Source organism: Drosophila subpulchrella, chromosome 3L (genome assembly GCF_014743375.2).
Source record: "Drosophila subpulchrella strain 33 F10 #4 breed RU33 chromosome 3L, RU_Dsub_v1.1 Primary Assembly, whole genome shotgun sequence".
NCBI lineage: Eukaryota > Metazoa > Arthropoda > Insecta > Diptera > Drosophilidae > Drosophila > Drosophila subpulchrella.
Window position 1 is genome coordinate 28,593,384 of NC_050612.1, and position 21,850 is coordinate 28,615,233.

Below are 21,850 nucleotides of genomic sequence, written 5' to 3' on the forward strand. Positions count from 1 at the left end.
TATAATTTAGGGAAGGTAAATGTAAGCTAAATTTAGATATCCAATTTAGCATAAATAAACCTACCTGGCTTACGATTTACATTCCGTATAAATATTTTCCCAGTCTTCTAACCACGTTTGTGGGCCTTACTCACCTACGCCCGGCTAAAAGCAATCTTAATCCCACATAAATCCCCATTCAAGTTCAAGTCAACCCTTATGGAGGCCTGAAACCGCAGCGTAAACCAAACGAGGGAACAGCATTTGCCGGTTCGCTCGCTGGAATTAATTTTGGCTTACACATTCTTGGCCAATGAGATTTATGCGTTGCTTACAAGTTGTTGTTCCAGTTGTTGTATTTCTTTTTTACGCTCTTTTCGCCCACATTTTTGTCCCAAAGAGCCAAAGTTCGCTGTATATAAAAAAAGAAAAGGGCGCAAAATGTTGTTTTGATTTGGCTTCCGCTTTCTGCTCGACTTTCTTTCTCAGTGAAAGCACGTGTTTCGTTCGAAAAATCCCACGCCTGCGCTGAAAACATTTTCGAAACTGAACGAAACTCTGGTAATTCTCATAAACGAAGGACAAAACGAGTGTATACGAAAAGAGGACTTCGTGTTTTGGGGAACCCGAAGACTTTTTCCCTATGCCAATGAAGCGAACCATTGAGCTCTACGATTTGGATTCAGTTTGACTCGAACCTGCTCCGGAAGTAGAAGTCAGCCCCGCGAGTTTCCATCAAAAGGGAAAATCCTAAATACAACACAACAAATAAATCATACATACATCAAAATCAAAAAAAAAGAGAGTTAATTACAAATTACATACAAATATTACTTGTAGTGCTATTACAGGGATATAAAAGCAAAGTAATTTAAATTCAATTAAGCGACAAAAGTGTTTAACAATTAAAATAAATCGTGTGTGAGTGCAGTGGTCATAAAAATAATTCGTGCCGCAACAGCAGGCGACAATTAATTTTGCGGTTGGATCGTTAAAATTTCGTTTTACCTGAATGCAGCGGAAACCGGAGAAAAGGCGAATGAGAACATAGAGTTTTTCTGTTTTATATTTTATCTCCAGCCATTTGCATTCGGGGGAAAATTCATTAAAAATACAGCTGAAGCCCAAGACGAGAGGCGAGGTTGCTCACTCAGCCCTGTGCCACATAAATTTCACGGCAATCAGCCGGCGCTGCAAGTCATCCAAACTTCATTTGTTGCTACTTGGGTTCTGGGCTCTGGGCCCGGAGTTCTGCGCTCTGGGTTCTGCAGGATACTGCTCCTGGCTCCTGCAGCTGAAATATTGCTTCCATTATTTATGTTAAGTTTATGCAACATTCTCCCTGCCTCCTCCGGCTGCAGCAGCAGTCTTTCCTCTCTTGTTTTTAATATCCTTCAGCTTGTAAAGGAATTACTGCCCAAGCTGGCAACTAAGAGAAAACCCAAGTCTCACGGCATTCTGCTCTGGATTTTTCCCCATTTTTACAGTCTTCCCTTATTTTTGGTTCGTCTATTTCCATGATTTGCCTCGTTACTCAAACATCATCATCTTTCTGGTTCATCGCACTAGGTGCTGGAAAAGAATAGGGAAAAGGATAACAAGGAGCGCGGTGTTATTGCCATCGAGTGCATTAATAAATCAATTGTTTTTGCATCTCAAAGAATCAGTTTTGCCCGAGGGATTGACAGTTCGGAAATCTAAATGTAATCGCGGCCAGACGAAGCACTTTGCCGAGAAATGAACTCTAATTGGAAAGTTATAAAGTGAAAAATTTAAAAGTGGTGAAGAACTTACAAATGATGATTTAGTTTTAATGGATGCTAATAAAATGATCAGTTATATAAAATAAAATTACAGTCAAAGACAATGTAATAAATATAATTCCCTTAAATTTCAAATCAATATATTTAATTTCCTATTTATTACGGGGATTTTATTAAATACCAATTCCTTCGAAAATCGAGAATTCCTTAAATTTTTAATGATGGAAAAAGCAATCTTTAAATTCGGGGAAACTTGGTATAAGCTCCTTCGCTACCAAAATGGACCTCAAGAAAATGTGTGCTTGTGTGATTTCGCCTCAAGCTCATTAACTGCTTAGGGCTTTCCCTACTAGATTGTTATTTTCCCCTCTGCTCGAACAAAGGACAATAGAGGGAAAACAAGAACTTTTACTAATTAGCACTACCAGGCTGCACACAATGAATGTAAAGTTATTAAATCGTTTTTTGTGCTCTTTTTATTATTTGTTTGTGGTATTAATTAGGAAATAAGGGAAAATTTTGTCGAGGATGGGTATGACGTGTTCATGGAAGTGAAAGGAAAACGAATTTTAATGCATTTTATGACATTTCAGTGAATTTTGCCTTTTGCTTACACTATTAAAATATTTATTTTGAAGAAAAAGCAATACAAAGTTGCAAAGTTTTACAAGTGTAAACCAAATTTACTACCAACCAATTGATGTATGAAACAAATGAAAATCTAGAAAGCGAGGAAAGACTACATTTATTTTATTTCAAATAATAAATTATAATTAATTATATTTTAAATATTTTTAAAACTTTTTTATGTTGTTTTGCCAAATTGGTGGTAAAGTGTATCCAGATTCAGACATCAGCAAACAATTCCATTTGCGCTGGCTGTCAGATCTGCAGAAATTGCTCAGCTGCCTGCTCGACAATTCTCCTGTCGCAGAAAGAGAGACAGCCTGAGTGGCGAGAAAAGGACAGCCGCAGCGAGGAGAAAGAGACGGATGGTGACGGGCTGAAGGAGATGACAGCCATGAATGCCATTTCTCCTGGTACCTCCGAGCATAATTTACATTGTATTCCGACTTGAGTGTGCAGTTGAGGCTGTCTTTTATGGTTTGTCTTGGCTCGCTTCGTTTTGGTTTGGATTTTCTCGCTTTCAGCTTTTTTTCCCTGTTTCTTCCTTTGGCGAACAGAAAATTCCACTTGTCACAATCTGCGGAATTTTGCAAGTGAAAGGCTTTCTTCGAGTTGCGCGAAAGCGGAAACGTTGGTTAGCTTCAATTTGTACATGTCGGGCTTGTTTAGTTGGCCTAAAAGTGGACTTCTGACGTACTGATTGCATCATAATTACCCAACTGCCTCCGTCCACCCTGATTTTCCCCCTAAGTGCTTTTTAACGAGCTCTCTTCGGTTGGGCTGCTGCCGTTTGTGGTCCGTTTTGAGAAAAAAGGGACGAAAATGGGAAAACAAAAAATTTCAAACATTTTCCCCGCCACCGATTTTCTACTGTAATTTTGCCCCAGTGAAAGCCAGTCATGAGCATTTCCAAATTCTGTCGTAATAATCTGCAACATGTACCCCATAATTTGTAATTTCAACCTAATTACTTCGAGACCAGCCGAAAGGGGGTTAGTTAGGACCGGCTAAACAATGTTGTTGGCAATAAAATGTCAAAAACCAAAAGCAAGGCAACACAACGCCCATTTCGTCTGAGTCACACGCACACCAGCACACATGAAGGCTGAAAGGACACGCCTCCTCACACGCACAGTGCGTATGATTTTGGTTTTGTGTCCTTTGCTGGTGACATATGTTAATGATCCGACAGCGATTTCTAGGTCGTTCCAATTGATTTTTACGCCTGTCGGGTTGTTGTCCTTATTTAATTAAAAATATTGGGTAAAATAAAGGAATGTATAATTATTATAATGATACGGAAAACTTATTTTCTAATTATTTTCACATTTTTGTATCACACTTTGTCATTTCTATATTATTCAAAAAACTTTTTTATGGTTTTTTGTAATATGATCCCATACTCAAAATGATTTGTATCTCCTTTAAAATCCCCTTGAAAACATGTATTTATTAAATTCATAAAATTAATTAAATCTCTTCATAAGTAAATATGCTGGTAAAAAAAAGCTGTTGACATGTCAAATAAAATGTCATCAGACAATGTCGCATTGATTGAATTCCACTATTCCATAAATACCATAGTTCCATGCTTCAATGATTTTAATAAAAAATGCTTGCTATAGACATTTCAGTACACACACTTACATCTGAATATATGTATGTTCTTGCATTCGAAATAGTTTCACAATATATGTGTAATAAAAACCAAAGTTAATAAATGCATGTTCATTAATATTTAAATCCTTTGTCAGACGGCGAAGGATAAACTACCAAAAAAAACTTTCCAGTTGCAACACATTTTTTATTTTTGGCAGAATCAAATATTTATATATTGGAGCGCCAACTCACTTGAGTTGAGTAAGTGGATCAACTGAATCACGGTCGCTGGAGAGGAGTTGTGGGGATGGGCGGAAGTCGGGATGAGTCTGGTGCTGCAGGAAGCTGATAGGGAATGTTCATTCATATTTCATTTCGCAAAATTGTTCGCGACCAAGTCAGAGGAGTACAGCATAAATGTCAGCCTAACCAGTCAGTTGATGCGGATTTCAGTGAATCAAAGAAATGAAAACAGATGGCCTTAAAAATACTCTGATATTCAGATAGCCAGAAAAAAGATATTAAAAATCAATTTAACAAATTCCTTTGGCAAAAAGAACTTAGAAATATTTTTATTCATACAAAAGCAATTATCAAAAATTAATTAGCACATTCTCTTCATAATTTAATAAATGTGACTAGCATATTACATTATCAATATCTGCTTGTAGTGCTAGGATGCAAAATAAAGAAACTAAAAATGAAGTTAATAACTCATTAAGTAGGCACAAACAAATGGTTTCCTTACAAAAAACCTTTGTTTTTAATAGGTATAATTATGTAAAACCTGCCTAAGAAAATGTACGAATTGCCACATAGTCCAAGCTGCCCCAATAAAGGTAACACAAATTTTACCATGGGAATTTCCTCGTACGAAAAGGGTTCAAAATGCAACAAAGGCAATTGAAGTGCAGTGGAAACGTAGTCAAATAACGCTGGTAACAACAGTTGCAACAGGAATCAGCGGTCACCATGACGTCGACCGTAAAAGTAACTGTTACAATGACACAGCCGTTACTGCCGACCATCCATCCTTTTTGGCCCATAAAATAGTAACATCCATGGAACGCATTCATACGTGGCCATATTCGCGTATGAACGTCGACTGGCCGGAATAAAGTGCTATTAATAATAAATGTTGCAGTGGCAGCGGGCGAAGGCCAGAGGTGGCCAAATGAACTTGGCAAGCCGAGAACCCCAAAAGCAACAAACGGGCCAGCAACCCACCAGTCATAGCCCCACCTTTATAGCAGGGGATTCCCCACAATGGAATCCGAACTGCAATGCGTACGCCCATTGTTTTCATTCCAGCAAAAAGGGGTACCGTATAATAACAATTTGTAATATGCTACAATTCTTGGTAGTGACTGACTCCGAATAAGATAACAGCTTGTTAAAATTACACTTCTAACCATCTAAAAACTTATTTAATATCTTAGCATAAACACCGTTCTATGAGTTCTTTGTTTGTTGAGATAAAATAGTGACCACAAATATATTTTTCGGACATTAGGCGTTATATAAATGTTTAGCAGAAATATTAGTGATATATATGAAAAAAGATCAGAATTCTTCAAAAATAACCAAAATTTAAAGTGAGATAATATTTTTGTAATGATCATTTTATATATAACTTTTCTGTTTGAAGACGTATAATTAAAAATCTTTAATAACATCGATGCATTTTAGAAAACACATTTTTGAAGATCTCTTCTCATCTTTATTTTGCAGATTAGCTTTCCCTTTGGCCCTAGTTTATTATGTTTATTATGTTGTTTATTAATGGTAGTATTAGGGTATCCATAATATCGACAAACCTTATTGCTGGTGTAACTTATAGTCAACATACAACATTTAAAAGCCCAGGCAACAACAGCTGAAGCACAATACCGTATAGCAGGACGACTGGCATAATAATAATAAATGCCATAATCCCCTGAAATCGGCGCTCCTCTGTGGCCATTTCTCCGGCCCTTTCTCCGCTTTCTCCATGTGTGTTGGCTGCATTTTTATTTTCATTTTTATTGTTTCGTCTGCAGCAACAACAGCCGCGACAACAGCAATAAAAACCACCACAACAATAACAATAACAATGGCCAAATGCAATTCGACGCGTCAAGTGAATTAAGCGATTTTTAAAGCTTTACGCTAAATGAAATTTGAATTGCCAAAGTGTTCACTTGTGTGTGCAAATTAAATTACGCAAATCAAATAAATGTTTTAACGAAATAAAAATAATACCCCAAGGAATAAGGAGAAAGAACCAAATAAAAATGTTGTTAAAAAAGTACCAACTACTGTGCAAATAATTCAACGAGTATATTTAGCAACGAGCATTGATAAAATTAATTATAGAAAATAACGCAAATAAAACAACGAAATCAATAAAATGTTTATTTTAACGGTAATAAAATTGCTGCTGATAGCGCTGAATATATTTCCCAGTCGCTTCACAAATCGACGGATTATGTTCCTCATCTACATGACAAATCTGGTGACGCACGGTAAGCATTCGATAAAATATTATTATTTTTTGGTGGCAAAATACATAAAACTAAACTCATTTAAATTTACGTTTCAATAAATACCATATTTGTTACGTTCTTCCATTTGTTTCAATAATAAACCTTGTTAAAGCTGGGATTAGTAGGTTATATGTTGATGATTTTAACATAGATTGAATATAACACTATAATTATTGTTGCTTAATTCTGTTGCTTCCATTTAATTTTGGAAAAATACATTTTGAGAGAAAATTCTGAATAAAATCTAAAAGTAGATACAAATTCCAAACTGATAAATGCGGTTAATTATCACTTTTCAAATTTTGTAATTATCGCTTTTCATGTCTATGCAAACTCACCTATATTAACTCCATTCCACTCCTTCCCTGTGAATTTTTTAATAAGCACTTCCATACGCTCATATTTCCGCCACAGAATACGTGTTGTTCGCCATGTTGAAGGTGTCAGATCTGGCCATAATTTAATTAAGAAAATGAGACCTCAAAACGTGGGCAACGCCGCTTGTCCTCGCTGCGAACCCAAAACTCCAGCCCAAGCCCAAACGCAAACGCAGGTGAAAGCCGTGAACCGTGTGGCAGGTGCAATGCTGGTGCCTACCGGCCAAAAGGGGCGTGGCAGGGAGTCAGGGGCGGGGGGCATGGCGCGACTGCATGACGCAGATAACACGGCAACACGGGCCTCACCAACATGGCCAGGGGTCGACCATGTTTTTTATACCCGACACTACGTAGTGTTCAGGGGTATATTGCTTCTTGAAATGAGAGTGCTTCGAAGGATGTAAAGCATGTCTTTTATAAGAAGGTATCAAAATATATTTTTAAACAATCAGTAAATAAATAAATATGTTTTATAAAATCAATTTTGTATATTTCTTTCACAGAAGTAAATTTTTTTAAAAATATATCTTATTTTGTGTCGGTTTATTTTTAGTAAAGTCTATCACTTGCTTTGATAAGTAAATGTTAGCCAAATTTTTATATCATAGAGCGCATTTTTAAAAATTATTTCAGCCTGGACTTTTAGGGTTTTAAATAATGAATTTTGAATGTTAAAATCAATTTACAATGAATCCAATAACTTGGAAATGCTGTTACTGCAAAGTAATTTTTTTAATGAACTGTTTTCACTTGGTATGTAAATGTAATTAGCTCTTTATATTGACCCTTCAAGTTTTTCATGATTTGAATATTATGCAAAAATACATGATAAATATTTTCTCAAATTTTGTAAAGTTTTTCCCAGCATAAATTATTTAATTTAAATTAAGCCGAAAACGCTTGGAAGATTCTGATTTAAAGCCATATAAAAAACTCCCAGGAGTTTCGAATACATTACACAAATTTGATTAAGAGGTAGCAAAGAGTTGCAACTCGGCAAGTGTTATCCTGTTACCCATTAGCTGAAAGCCAGGTATCCCACTGTCGTTGTCGAGAGTGGTGTTTTTATTATTTTCGCTTTTTGTGCCGCACTTCCGCGCAAAGACAGCGGCACGAACACGAGAGCTGAATGGATAGAAAAGGAAAGCAGGGACAAAAGTTGCAGCAGGCAGCTTCAACAGGCAGAAAGTACGTGCTGCCATTTCACCCAACTAGCATTTCCCCAGCCCCGACCAGATAAAAAATTGCTTTGTTTAATTATTTCATAATGACGCTGCGGTTGCCACTGTAGCTGCTGTTGATTATATTTGGCCTGTGGGTCAGGGATTTCCGGCAACAGCTGCTATTGCTCCTCCATCAACATTTGCACTTCTTTATTTTTATTACCCGGCACACTCCGCTGGGCTTTAATGACTTCGTTATGTGCTATGGCGAGAACTGAAACTGAAACTGGAACTGGGGCTCTGAGTTTGTCTTCCACACAAATTATTCATACGTACTTAAGAATCTTTCACAAACTATTTTTGGCACAACATTTTACTGCGACTTTAGTAAGAATTTAAGTGGCATTAAAAGGATCAGGAAAAAGGAGTGAAAACTTAACCAAACTTAAGATTTTCTTTGTTTTTTTTAAATTATTTTTAAGGGTAGGTAATTTTCGGCAGTATTTAATTATAAACCTGTTTTCTTAGAGCCTTTCTTTTTTATATTAATTTAAACAGGGGGGTTTCCATGTTATTTTATATATTTTATACATATAGAAATGGGTATGATTTTAAATCTTTAAAATGTTATTGTTTTCGACTACCTTTGAAAATGGAAAAGAAAAACAATTTGATTTAGGATTATTACAGATTTAATCCAAATCAGATTGAACAATTTTCCACGTAATAAGTTATGTAAAGCCTTCAATTGTTTACCCCAAAACCCCTGACTGTCGAAACTCGACCCTTATTTGACCATTATTCAGCGCAACTAAGCTTCGTCCAAAGCCGAAGGAAAATTTCGCATGTCAGCCGAAGAATTAGGTTTCTTTAGTTGACTTCTACACTCATTAACTAACCGACTTTCCCCAACACTTTCATTTGCAGTCATGATGGATGAGCCACGCTTTGCCCAGCCGATACCAAACGTCACCGTCGCCGTGGGTCGAGATGCCAATCTGCCCTGTGTAGTGGAGCATTTGGGTGGTTACAAGGTGAGAAATGGGGAACCGGGGACTTTCCGGGAAGGGAAAACCCCGGGGAGGTGGGGAAAACAGGGGGAAAACTGTCATAAATCGTGCGTAAACTGAACGCCATGGTCGAAGCTCGGCCACTTGATGAAGGAGCTTGCAACCGAGACGGACAGTGTCAAAAATCAATTTCACAAATTGCACAAGGACCGAAGCAATTGACTGACTGACAGGAAGGCAGAATGACAGACTTTTTGGGCACTCAATAGGCAGCTAAAGATAAAGGGAGGCCCATCAAAGTTATACTCCGAAATACAATGGAAATTCCGGCCTTACCAACCGATGACTTTCAGCTGTCATTAGCAAGTCGAAGATTTGTTTGCCCGGAGACACAATTTATGGGTCCTGGCCTGCACTGCCTGCATATATGCAACTAATCCACAGTAAGCCAAGGACCTCTGGTGCTCTCTCGACCAAACAAAATGGCTGGAAAATCACTTATCATTTATCTCCCTCAGCTGCTGGCACACAGCGGCGAGCTCATAACAAATCACAAATATTTACTCGCCATATCAACTTCATATAAAACACTGTCCCCAGGACCACCAGCAGGACCACCCAGTTAGGACACGAGTCCTTGCTCCTCGCTCTTATTGGACTTTTGTCAACATTGGCCTGGACATGAGGAAAATGGCAGAGTAGAGGATAGTAAACCGAGAAACTCATTGCTGTCAGTGCCGCTGCTGAGGGCAAGTTTGAAAAGTTTGCTGCCGACTCAAGGCCGGGAAAATCCTTCCACCATGAAAGAATCCGTCTCTCCAGCACAGAGTAAAAAATTACATAAAGGGGAAAACTACTATAGAAAATATGCAAAGTTAAACTGACTGGTTGGCCACTTTTATAAAGAAACCTTTCGAAAACCTTAAGAAAATCTCTGATGAAAACCCTATAACTTGAAGTCTCATATTGGTTAAGTCTAAAAGTTGTCATTCAATCATCTATTGATTGAATTTAAATCTTATAAAAAAGTATTATTTTTAATGGGGTGAATATATTTTTTTCTAGTTGATACATGATATAAGAGTAAGGAACTCATTAAATATTTTCTGACTAGCTTAGAATTTAAAGAAGATTATGTGAGTGATAAATGCACAAATCTCGGAAAATATATTTTAAACGGGGTAATTTTTAATTTGAATCTTAAAAAATATGCGTACTTTTTGATACAAAATAATACAAAGTGTATCATATAAACAATTGATCTCTCGGTGTATCATGTCCTTTAGAGCCAAGGCAAAACGAAATCCAAAGAAAGTGCGAACAGAAGGAGCAAAAAATAAAAGTGTATTAAAAATGCGGAAACAGCTGTCAAGCTGGCTTTATCCTCGGGTCCTGCGTCACAACATGACGTTCATTTATAATGGCAGGGGCTCCACATGTGTTTTAGCAGAGAGTCAAGCTAGTAGTGTGGACATTTGGGTCTTTAAAGAAGGCCTTAAGGTCTTTCGGCCTTAACTGGGAAATTAAGGAAACGATGCGAATCGATATTGAAAGTTAACCTCATTTGGCAGGTGGCCTGGATTCACATCGACAGGCAAATGATACTGACCATCCACCGGCATGTGATATCGAGGATTCCAAGGTACAGCATCACCTACACCGACAATACGTGGCTGCTGCACGTCAATCAGGCTCATCAGGACGATCGCGGCTACTATATGTGCCAGGTCAACACGAATCCGATGATTAGCCAAGTCGGCTATCTACAGGTGGTCGGTGAGTATACCCCTTTATGGTTTCCCCCTTTAAAAAACTGGAATTGATTGAGATTTCAATGTTTTCCCAGTGCCGCCAAACATTTTGGACATTGAGAGCACGCCATCGTCGGTGGCCGTGCGCGAAAATCAAAATATCAACATGACATGTCGGGCCGATGGCTTCCCGGCCCCAAAAATCATTTGGCGGCGTGAGGATGGCGAGGAAATTGCCGTCGAAAAGAAGAAAAAAGGTAGGTGTGATGAGGGTAAGGGGTTGATTTAAATAATTGCTTATATATTATTACAAAACTAAAGTAACAGAAACAAAATACTTAGAGTCCACAACTTTTTCAATTTGTTAAAAATAATAGTTCAACTTCTGTTTTGAATGAAAACCAAATGTTTACATATATTCACTATAATCTAGACAGTTGCATTCTTAATTTGTATATTTTATATATCTGCTAAAAACGTATTTTATTCTTAGAACACTGAATAGGGAACACGAATTTACTTTAATCAAACACTATTTTCAACATTCCTCTTTATAATTAAAATTTCAATTGAATTGAGTGTCGTTTATGAAGAACTAAATATAGTAATATGGTTCCCAAATGTATCCCGACTAGAGAGTAATTAATATTTTTAATAGCAAGTTTTCCTGATCGGGGCAATAATTTTAGGATAATATGCCATTCGTAAAATATAGGAAATGAACTCCCTAATCGACCCTCTAAATCTCGCGTGTTTATTTCCATGTTCCGGAAATCCACCTCCAAACCAAAACCCCCGTGGAAAACAACAGTTCTCGTGTACGATGGCGATGTCCTGCCACTGAGCAAAGTGAGCCGGAATGAAATGGGCGCCTATCTGTGCATCGCCACCAACGGAGTACCGCCCTCGGTGTCCAAGCGGATCATTCTCGATGTGGAGTGTAAGTATTCGGTACAAGTAGAGCATGGGACCTGAGTCCTGAGTCCCAACTAACTGGGGAATGAAAACTGTACCAATCTGTGTGCGTTTAAGGGATCCTTTGGGAGGGTGCATATTATATTAGCCTCCTCGTTGGCTGCCTTTGTCAATTTAGTTCAAACACGCGCGCGCACTTACCGGAACGCGAGCAGGCCATTCATCCAGCCAGGCTATCCATCCATCTATCTATCCATCCGGCCATCCCGGCTAACTGGCATCCACCCAGCCATCCACTATCTGCTTTTCGTGCCATATTCCTTCATGGAGCTGCGCAGCGCCTCCTGTTCGTACCTGCTGCTCATCAATTTAACTGCACGCTCGTTGCTCCGGCAATGAGTGACAAACGCAGCTAAGCTGGCGCCATCTAATGCATCTGATATATAACAACGGATACATGTATAGAATACACAGGGAGAAATATGTTAGATTCAAATTATTCAAGAAAAAAAATTTATGGATACATTATATTATGATATGACATTTTGAGGATCAACGGTAAGGTTTTTGTCAAGAAATCATACAAAATTCCTTAGAAGTTATATAAAGATGATATTATGTATATATAAAATATTTAAAAAACACGTTAGATCCATATAAATAAAACAAAAAATGTGTCGTAAATATACTTTACTAAGTTGAAAATTATTTCGGAGCCCTTTTATAACGTAGTTACCTTACGAGAATAAATCAAATTGGGATGAGATAAAGATATCTTAGATTGATATCTTATATTGAAGCTTAGGTTTAAAACGTAAGTGCTTTGAAAAATACATATATCCAGAATATATATTTTTGACAGCTATTTTTCTCAGTGCATTTTCGGAACAGGAGATATGTATATATGGTGTCCTGTCGCTGGGCGTAAAAGTTGCCGTTGCACGCCGTGCGCCAGTAAACGCTTGTTAATCCTAACGAGTTTCAGCCAGCCTCCGCTCTCCTGCCCCCTCTAACTCCACCCCCCCTTGACTACGCTCCTGTTCCACCAATTTTGCCCCCCTTGACAATAATTCACGTCACGTACCTGCAATAAAGTCACTTGCCGGCGTTGCACGTATGACTTTGACGGCGTTTTTCTGTTTCGCCGTGTGGGCTCCGGTGTGCCTTCTTCTCTCTATTTTATTATGAACGCTTTTGTGCGTGGCTGAACCGGGGGCGTTGAAAGGGGGCGTGGCACCTGGCAAGGAGCAGCAAACCTCATATTGCAGGTGGGTAGGCATTGTCAGGAGCGTTTAAAATTCCCAACTAGCTAGTTTCTTCTTTCAATTTTGTTGTTCGGTTGGATAAGGGGTTTTGGGTTTCGGTTTCGTGTTTAGAGTTGGGTGGTTGGAAATGCGCAACCTAATATACAGTCTCGTTGAGGTTGGCTTAAAAAGTTTAAAAAAAGCACCCATATTTCGTGTTAAGTGAGATGGAAGGCCCAATATATTGAGACTGAGACAAAGACTGATGGTGAACGATTGAGGGTAAGGGATGGGCTAGCTTTTTATGTGGATAAAAGGTCTGGAGAAATGTAGTTAAAGAAAGCCAAGAAAATACTAAAAGAATATTTATTCTTCCCATTTGATTTAAGCACAATTTTTCACATTATTTATTAACAAACGACTTGTACAAAGTGGCTACATAAATCTCTATAAATATGAAATCGTTTTAAAGAATGCTGAAAAGTGTGCAAGAATATTTTTTAGTCTGATAAGTAAATTAAATTTAAGTAGGTGGCTTAAGTTCTTAATATATATTGATGGCTCACCAATAATATTTGAAAACACTTTTGAATAAGAGTGAAATTTCTTTCGGTCCTTGAAACCTCTTCTATGCCCTAAGCAAACTTAAGTGACAAACCCATCTGCTGCACGTACTTCCTGCTAAACCTAATTTCTTTTGGTAGTAGCCTCGTTTTGCTGACGTGTTGTCTTAGCCATATTGTATATCAGTCCACTTATATGCTGTCTGCCTTTCTCAACCAAGTTTTCCAGCTTTGTCATTGCACTTTTATTTTAAGCTGGCGAAAAAAAGAGCAGATAGACAGAGCTGGAAATTGTTGAACAGGCGTAATTCTGCCGCTTATGCGTGCTTTGCAACGACACTTTTCCCCCATGCCTTTTGCGACCACCTGAGTTTTCCCCCAGGTGCCGTTTACATTTGCTAACGTACCATATCAACCTATTTTTCCGACTCTACCCCTCTCTATCCATAGTCTCTCCGATGATTTGGGTGCCGAATCAACTTGTTGGCGCTCCATCCGGCACAGATGTAACCATCGATTGCCACACGGAGGCGCATCCCAAGTGAGTCTATTCCCCTAGCTTTTGGTTCACAATTCATTTTTATGTAGCACAAATTTAAGCTGTGTGCCTGGGACTTACATATTTTGAATTTTATATTATACCTTTCCTTTTCCTGTAAAGAAAAATTGTTGAAAGATTAAATATATTGATAATATTTTGAATTTTTACCATGTGAAATACTCTATTATATTTTTGGAAACATTTATTTACAGTTCAAAGCTGATAAGCCGAATAAATGTTGCATTTGATTACATAAATAAAGCTGTGAAGTTCTTAAAAGTACTTTGAAAATACTTATGTTTTTTATTATTTTTATCGATATAAATATTTATCCGATATTTTGAAGTCATAAAATATTCAGACAACTAGAAAGTTTTTAATCAATTTTGCCACAACAAGTTTTGAAGGTCTTCATTTTATCAATTTTTTTGGCTTATACCATGTCTCAGTTTAATCCATTTTATTTTTGTTGAATTTATAAAAGATTACCCAGCACCTGATGGCAGTTAGTAGAGTGTATCTGTGAATATCTCAACTGCTCTGTGTGTCTCTTTTGAATTTTACCCATTCGATTTGCCTTTGATTTTGTTAAAATATTTACTTTCATTTGAGAATTTGATTAGTTTTCTTCATTCCGTGTGCATGTGTGTAAATCACATTTTCGTTTACATTCAATTCCAGTTTAACTGGTAATACTGAAATGTTTTCTTAACCCCTGCAGGGCCATCATCTATTGGGTATACAATTCGGTGATGGTATTGCCGAGTAAGAAATATAAGACCGACTACACGGAGAACTCCTATCGGTAAGTCACTTTAAAACAAAAACAGAATAAAGAATATAAAAACAAACCGCAGGCAACATCGAAAATTGCGTTGTTAAATATTTATCATGCATTTGCACTTTGCCTTTTGGGGGTCAGGTGCAAGTGCAAATGTTTTGGACCCCCCAATCCCAAAAAGTTGGGCAGATAAGCTGTTCTATGGATATATCCTTGAGCTTAACGTATACTATCCTAACCCATTGCAGTGCCCACATGAAGCTGACGATAAGGAACCTACAGTATGGTGACTTTGGCAACTATCGATGCATCTCGAAGAACTCGCTGGGGGAAACGGAAGGCTCCATACGTGTTTACGGTAAGTGCATTTGTATTGGTGACTTAAGTGCACTAGTTACGGCAAACATACAGATACATACAGATACTCCCACCCCCAGCAATGCAATATCGTTCGCCCTTTGTGGCACAATTTTGCCAAAAGCTTTTACCTATAGACCCGGAATCCACACGACCCTATATGTGCACTATACGTTGTCCTCCAGAGCGTAAAACTAAACGAGCGGTGGCTGCTGGCTGGTGTCTGGCCCTATCTACCCCGCATTCTTCGCTCCTAACCACCCATTTTCAGTATCCCCACATTCCACCTACCATCCCCACCAAAAACCAAGTATCATCATGCCCCGTGGCAGCACGGAGACACATTCACCATAAACGTAAACGGAAAATAAAGGTGAATTTCGGAATTGTTTGACTTTGTATCGTTTGCCAGCCCAAGGAGTCATCCCCCCGAACTTACCTATAGTATATATCTAGTCTATATATGTACGAGCGTGTGCTGGCTGCATTTATTTATTTATTTTTTATGCACTTTGCCTGTTTTTGGGGTCTTTTGCTGTTTACAAGTTGCCTGTGCAGAAGGCAAAAGTAGAAGATATCCTAAAGGTTATTGCAAACACAAGTTCAACTTGGCTTTTTAGACTTTTTCATTTGCTTTGGGGTTCATTGTGAAAAGTTTAAATTCAATATCATTAGGTTTTGGTAAAAGTGGTTGAGTTATATCAATATATTAACTTTAAGTACCACTTAAACTGGTTTATATACAATTAATATATTAATATGTTACCCCAAAAAGTAGCTAACATTTTAAGGCCAGCCATAAAGTCCAATATTAAACTGTTTATAAAAACTGATTTACCAGTAATTACTAAGATTTCCCCCAGTTCAGCTTAAAAGCCTAATTGGTTTTATGGCTGAAACCCAAAAGGCTTTTAACTAAAAGTAAAGTTCCTTTAATTTATGCACACTTTGTGCCGAGATCAACTTGAACCGAAGCTGGGAAAGTGTGCGTTTGACCTTAAATGTAGAAAAACACCATACTTGACATAGTAAACCAATGAACAGCAACCGGCATAAATTCTGCTAACATAATGTAATGAAAAACCATTTTGTATAATTTAATATATTTTCCATTCGCTGCCTTTGCTTTGGCCAGTGCTGACGGGGTTCTGCCTTTCTAATTATTAATTATGCAATGTTATTCAATTCCATTTGCAGAAATACCTTTGCCATCCACGCCATCCAAGCAGGTGACCCACACCACCGTCGAGTCCAGGGAGAGTAAGTATAGTATCAGTCGGAAAAGCGGGTGGAAATGGGGGTGAATGGTGGGGAAATGCGGGGAATGCTTCGTATTTGCGCTTAACACATCCAGCGTTGAGCGTGAAAGTCACACCACACACACACTCGCAAACTCAAGGAAGGATTCAGGATACGGCGAGCCACAAACAAAACTGCGAAAGTAGCAGCTAAGCCAGACAGATCCACAAACAGGGTGGCCCACGGGGAATGAGGGGGTGGTGGCGTTGGAGGGGGTGGGAAATGGGGAGTGGCACACGCCCACCTAGAGATAAAGTAAAGCACTTTTGACTATTTCAGCGACGGGGTTATTCGTTCCACTCACAGTCGAAGAAAAAGGCTTATCAATTGAATTCCCCATTTTTTTTAAATCCTTAAAAATTAAAAATTTAGTTTAATAAAACTCTAAAATCAACGAGCAATATTCTTTTTAATTTTTTATTTTACTTATTGCTTATCTTTATTTTTGTTTTTCAAAAAATGTTTTAATGCATTCGAAATAATATTTTTTTAACACAAAGTATAAGAATTTTAAATTATCAATAAATAAATTATCAATAATATATGTATGATCTATATATAATTTAATTAGATCTTATAACGAATCTTGGAAGAGATAAATCGTTTTAATACACAATCACAAAGCTGTACAATAAACCAGCAAAAAAGTTCGGTATCAAAATGATATGATTTATATTTTCAAAAATTACTAAGCTTAATATCTGTATTATTTAAGAATGTGTTAATGTACTTCATTATAATCTTGTTAACATTATTCATGCTCTGGGTGACCTATTTTTTAAAAAGTTTAGGAAAATATTTTACTATATTTGAAATTGTAGGTAGTATTTTTTCTGAGTGTCCTTCACAAGCTCCTGTTGAAATTCAAGTCGAGCAGAAAAGTACACACACTTTCAAGTCTCCGTCCGGACTTGTGGCCGTGTCCTTTTCCCGCTCCTTTTCTCATTCCCATTCCCGATCCCGATCCCGATCCCGATCCCATGCCCATGTCCATGTCCTCTGGCTCTGGGCAAAGCAATATGCTGGGGATTATGCTGGGACGGAGAAGGATTTTCGGGGGCATTAGGTTGGAAACACATTTGAAACACTGCCGCAGACTCTGAGCCCGTGAGCTGGAGAGCGGAGCAAAAGACCAAACATATTTTATTTAAAGTGACTGGCAAAGCAGCGCGCGAGCAATGCAACGGAACCTAATCCAGGAGTCAGCCAACAAAGGATCTTATTGCGTGTGTGTGTGGTCCTTGATGCACATGTGTTAGTTTTTGCCTTTGTGGAGCGGTATATATTTTTTGTATCGCAGCCAAGATTTCCACGCAATTTAACTTGAAAACCATGTCTAGGGCCGGGGTTAAGTTTTGTTTCAGGGTCCGCAACTTTTGCTGGCCAATAGTGACCCACAAGTGAGTCAACAGTAAACGACAAACGAGTGAACTTTCTGTCGATTTCCGACAATTCGAACTTTTCAGAGACTAATTTTGTGAGACACGGATGAAATGGGGAAAGGGTTTTTAAAGAGTTCTTTGTATACTTTACAATTTAAACAGGGCTTGAACATATGTTTAAGCAGAATATTTTGCCAAATACAAAGAAATACTCTCCTTTTTCTTGGATTTTTATAAACAAGATTATTCTCAATATTATAATATGATGATTAATTTATTTATAAAATATAGTAGAGTGACTACTGTGTTTTGGCAAATTGAAATGTACCCTTCAAATTATAATCTGCAGACAATATCATACCCCCATCACGCAACGACACAACGAAGTCCCTGCAAACGGATGTGGGATATGCCATGAAGAACGATTTATATCCTGGCTCGGCCTCCTCATCATCCTCGGGCGGCAGTTCCTCGGCGGCCTCGTCCTCGTCCTCGACCTCGATGCAGACCTCTGCACTGCCAGGCGGGGTGGCGGGAAATAGTCTATCATCTGTGGGTTCCAAGGGATCCCTGGCGATAGGAAAGAGCACGTTCTACACGGAACGACCACCGAATGAGTATGCCTCGTCAGTGGGTAAGTCCAAAAAAAGCCCCTAACCTCTAAAAACCCACCATCTATATCATATTTCCCCTAGCTGGCCTGCTGCTCCATAGAGCCCTGCTCTTTGGCTCTGGAATCTATCTGACCCTGCTTTGAAATCAATAAATCATTTGAGTTACTCAATAAGCATTTCGAAAATGCAGCCAAAGGGGGTATAGAAAAACCACGGGGGATAGTTTAGGTACATCAACATATTTCATAGCTTAAAGTATATTACAAGTCCCAATAATAAACATAAACAAAAATGCTTCAAACTTGGCTCACTTCAAAGCTATAGGAATTTGTAAAGTTATAAAAAGAAAAGGTATTTTGCAAAACAATTAAATGCTCAATGTATGTATAGTATAGTTCTTATTAAAATGCTAAGCTTAAGATAAACCAATGTATCACTTATAGGAAGTGGTGTGACAAATGAATTGTACAATATATGAATTATATCTTACATTAAATGTAGAACAGATGGATTTGTTTAAACAGATGTATTTCGTTTGCCCAAAGGCACAGCTTTTCTAGAGCAGAAATGGTTTTATTACTTATAATTTAAAATAAAAACCTTTACTTTCAACATATCTTAAAGAAGGAAGCACTGAAACTTAACTTGCTCATATCATAAACAAAGTGGTAAAGTTTTCTTTTGAATTCAACATATCTGAAAAATGTTAAACTATTGTTAACATCCCGACCTTAAGCAAGCGGCTTTCTTTGTTCGATTTCGTGACAAACTTTTTAAGCCCTTTTCTGAAATGCATTGAAAAATTCCAATTAATTTAATGAAAGCAAGGTTCGCCCATCGACGGCTCTGAATTTTGTTGCCATGCGGCATTAAAACGCCTTGAAAGTGTCGTTTACTTCACCAGTTTCCCTGCTGCCAGGTGCTGTGGTAAAAAATTTGCAATAATAATTTGCCATACCTTGATTCCGTTTCCTGGCTCTCGGAAACCGCCTCGTCATCCTCATCGTCGCCATCGCCATCGTCATCGGCTTTTGTGCACTTCCATCACTTTTTAATAAATGTGCATGCTAATTATATTATTACTCATACGACCCGTTGCCATGTCAGTCTGTCTGTTTCGCTGGGGCTGCCTCGCCGTGCGAAATACTTGCAATTAATTTCAGCATAAAATTGCGCGGCCTGCGGTCCCCCGACCCCACACAATGACACACAGTTAACATGTCCAATTTATTGGCCATAACTCATGCCCGGCAGCTCGGCCAAGGAGTGAGTGAGAAGGATCCTGGATACAGGATACAGGAGCCAGGATCCACGATTCGTGGCCAATCCAGAGACAGACAACCGAGCGCCATCGACGAGGCAAAGAAAAATGACATTAAGGCCAGAAGATATATGGCCCATTTGCATATAGGTTCATGTATATGTATAAACACGCTAGGGGGTTGCAGCAGGCTAAAGGCCTGCCAATTTACTGTATTTATGCCCCGGCCTCGTCGTTGCACGATTTTAATAATTCAACTTGCGTTGCATAAAGTTTGCATTGACATAAACATAATGAACGATGGAAAACCGCATGCGAAATTGCCTTTCTCCTGTTGCCCTTTTCGTTTATTAACATTGTTAATGCCCAAAAGGAGAAAAGCACATTCGGCAAGCGTTGAAAATATTGATAATCAACATTGTGCCCTGTCCTCGATGTGTCGACGTTCCGACAATAACAAAATTAATGCATTTTATTTAATTTCCCCCCGCACAGGGGTGTAGGGAAAAATAAGGTCGCCCGTGCAGTTAACTCGAACAATGAAGCTAATTAAGCATTATATATGCAGCTGAAAAGGCGACAGGCCAAGGATATATCACAATCTTTAGGGAGTCATATATCTATCAGTATTTATGCATTTATTATTTATTTAAATTGCCACGAATAATGAACTAAATTTCCACCCAGTTTGTGCGGGGCCTGCTCGTCAAATGTTTGCGAAATTCAACCGCACATTTAGTTTTTAATTAGTAAATTGCGCTAATTAAAATTGCAGTTATGTTTGTAAATAATACCTTTTAATTGAGGTCATACCATTTTTGATGTAACCGAACACAGTTGTAAATAAATGTCGGCCCTTTTAGTTGCGTGTAAATATGAGAAATAATAATTAATGCATCAGATACTCACTTCATACAACAACAATTGAATCAGCCAGAAAGTAATTCCAAATACATTAGTCAAAAACTCTGGCAAATTATTAACTATACTAAAAACATAATTCTGTAAAGTCTAGAAAATACATAATGAATTCATACTTGGCAAGAAATACAATAAATAAATAACATATTCAAACTATATAGCCTATACAAAGTAATTGTACTGTTTGTTGCCTGTATTTTAAAATTTAGCTGAACATCAAATGATTAATATGTAAAATGTTTAACGCTTTTTGTGCGAATAAAGAGATAAGATCGGATGTGTTTTCCTATAAAGTTGACATTATGTAATATAAATAAAAGTAAATATTATAAAAAATAGATTCTGTAACTGAACATGTTCCTTTTTGTTAGTTATAATTATTTGTAAAGTGTTTTTATTTAAAAGTTTTTAAAATTTTATGAATTATTTTTTTTAGAATCCAAAATTGTTACTTGTTATTATTTTGAAATTAGTTATTAATTCCAAAAATTAATGTATAATAACTTGTTTTTAAAATTGGCGGACCAGTTCCTTGTTTAAATTTAATATATATTTTTTGTACGAATTGAGCTGAGTTCTCAACGCTTGACTATTGTAAAATAAACAATCTCAAAGGAAAAACAAAATTAAGCTAAATTTAACAAATCTATGATTAAGATTGATCAAATTTAAATGTAAGCAGTTATATAATTATGCGATAATAATTAAACAATAAAACTTTAGGTTGATTAATACCAAAAAAATGCGAACCGAACAAAACAAACAAACTAAATGAACATAAATAACTGTTGTTTCATTAAACCATTTGCATTTAATTTTAGCTCTCAATTACATGGGGGAATGTCCAATGTTTTTGGTTTTGGTTTTGGCCTGGCATTTATGCAAATTTCCTCTTTTTTGGAATTTGACATTCGGCGGTTGGTTTTAGCAATACTAACAGCCCAAAAAAAACAACGTTAATGAGGGCGCTTATTTACGCAAAATCCAAATTACATACACACATGAACACTGGAAATATTTTTGAAAATGCTACAATCGAGCTTATAAAATTAACTTTTATCAGCAGTTTGCATAACTCTTATTTCTCCGTGTGTTGATCTGGGAGACCGTCAAAACCTCAGTGTGCGTCTACTAATTGTTTGAGTCACGCAAACAAATTTAACACAAAATATGCTAAA

General features: G+C 37.5%; 1 protein-coding gene across 3 annotated transcripts; it reads left to right on the forward strand.

Annotated features, from left to right (window-relative positions):
• Positions 1-681: 681 nt before the first annotated feature.
• On the forward strand, positions 682-21,425 carry LOC119554746 (lachesin). 3 transcript variants are annotated; one of them, XM_037865770.1, is made up of 12 exons: positions 682-961; positions 6,008-6,472; positions 8,961-9,067; positions 10,615-10,819; positions 10,890-11,051; positions 11,606-11,734; positions 13,967-14,057; positions 14,779-14,862; positions 15,087-15,196; positions 16,393-16,455; positions 18,226-18,510; positions 18,572-21,425. In XM_037865770.1, the coding sequence occupies exons 2-12, from the start codon at positions 6,358-6,360 to the stop codon at positions 18,631-18,633; spliced, it is 1,413 nt and encodes a 470-aa protein (XP_037721698.1). In that variant the 5' UTR covers positions 682-961; positions 6,008-6,357; the 3' UTR covers positions 18,634-21,425. The 3 variants fall into 3 exon arrangements, with proteins under 3 accessions (XP_037721698.1, XP_037721699.1, XP_037721700.1); XM_037865771.1 differs by having other exon boundaries at positions 682-900; XM_037865772.1 differs by having other exon boundaries at positions 682-845.
• Positions 21,426-21,850: the final 425 nt, after the last annotated feature.

Excerpts from the sequence above, each read along its gene's own strand:
- LOC119554746 (XM_037865770.1), top strand. The coding sequence starts at position 6,358 with ATGTTTATTTTAACGGTAATAAAATTGCTGCTGATAGCGCTGAATATA. Across the intron at positions 15,197-16,392 it reads AGGCTCCATACGTGTTTACG|AAATACCTTTGCCATCCACG; the intron begins GTAAGTGCATTT and ends TTCCATTTGCAG. Across the intron at positions 16,456-18,225 it reads CACCGTCGAGTCCAGGGAGA|ACAATATCATACCCCCATCA; the intron begins GTAAGTATAGTA and ends TATAATCTGCAG.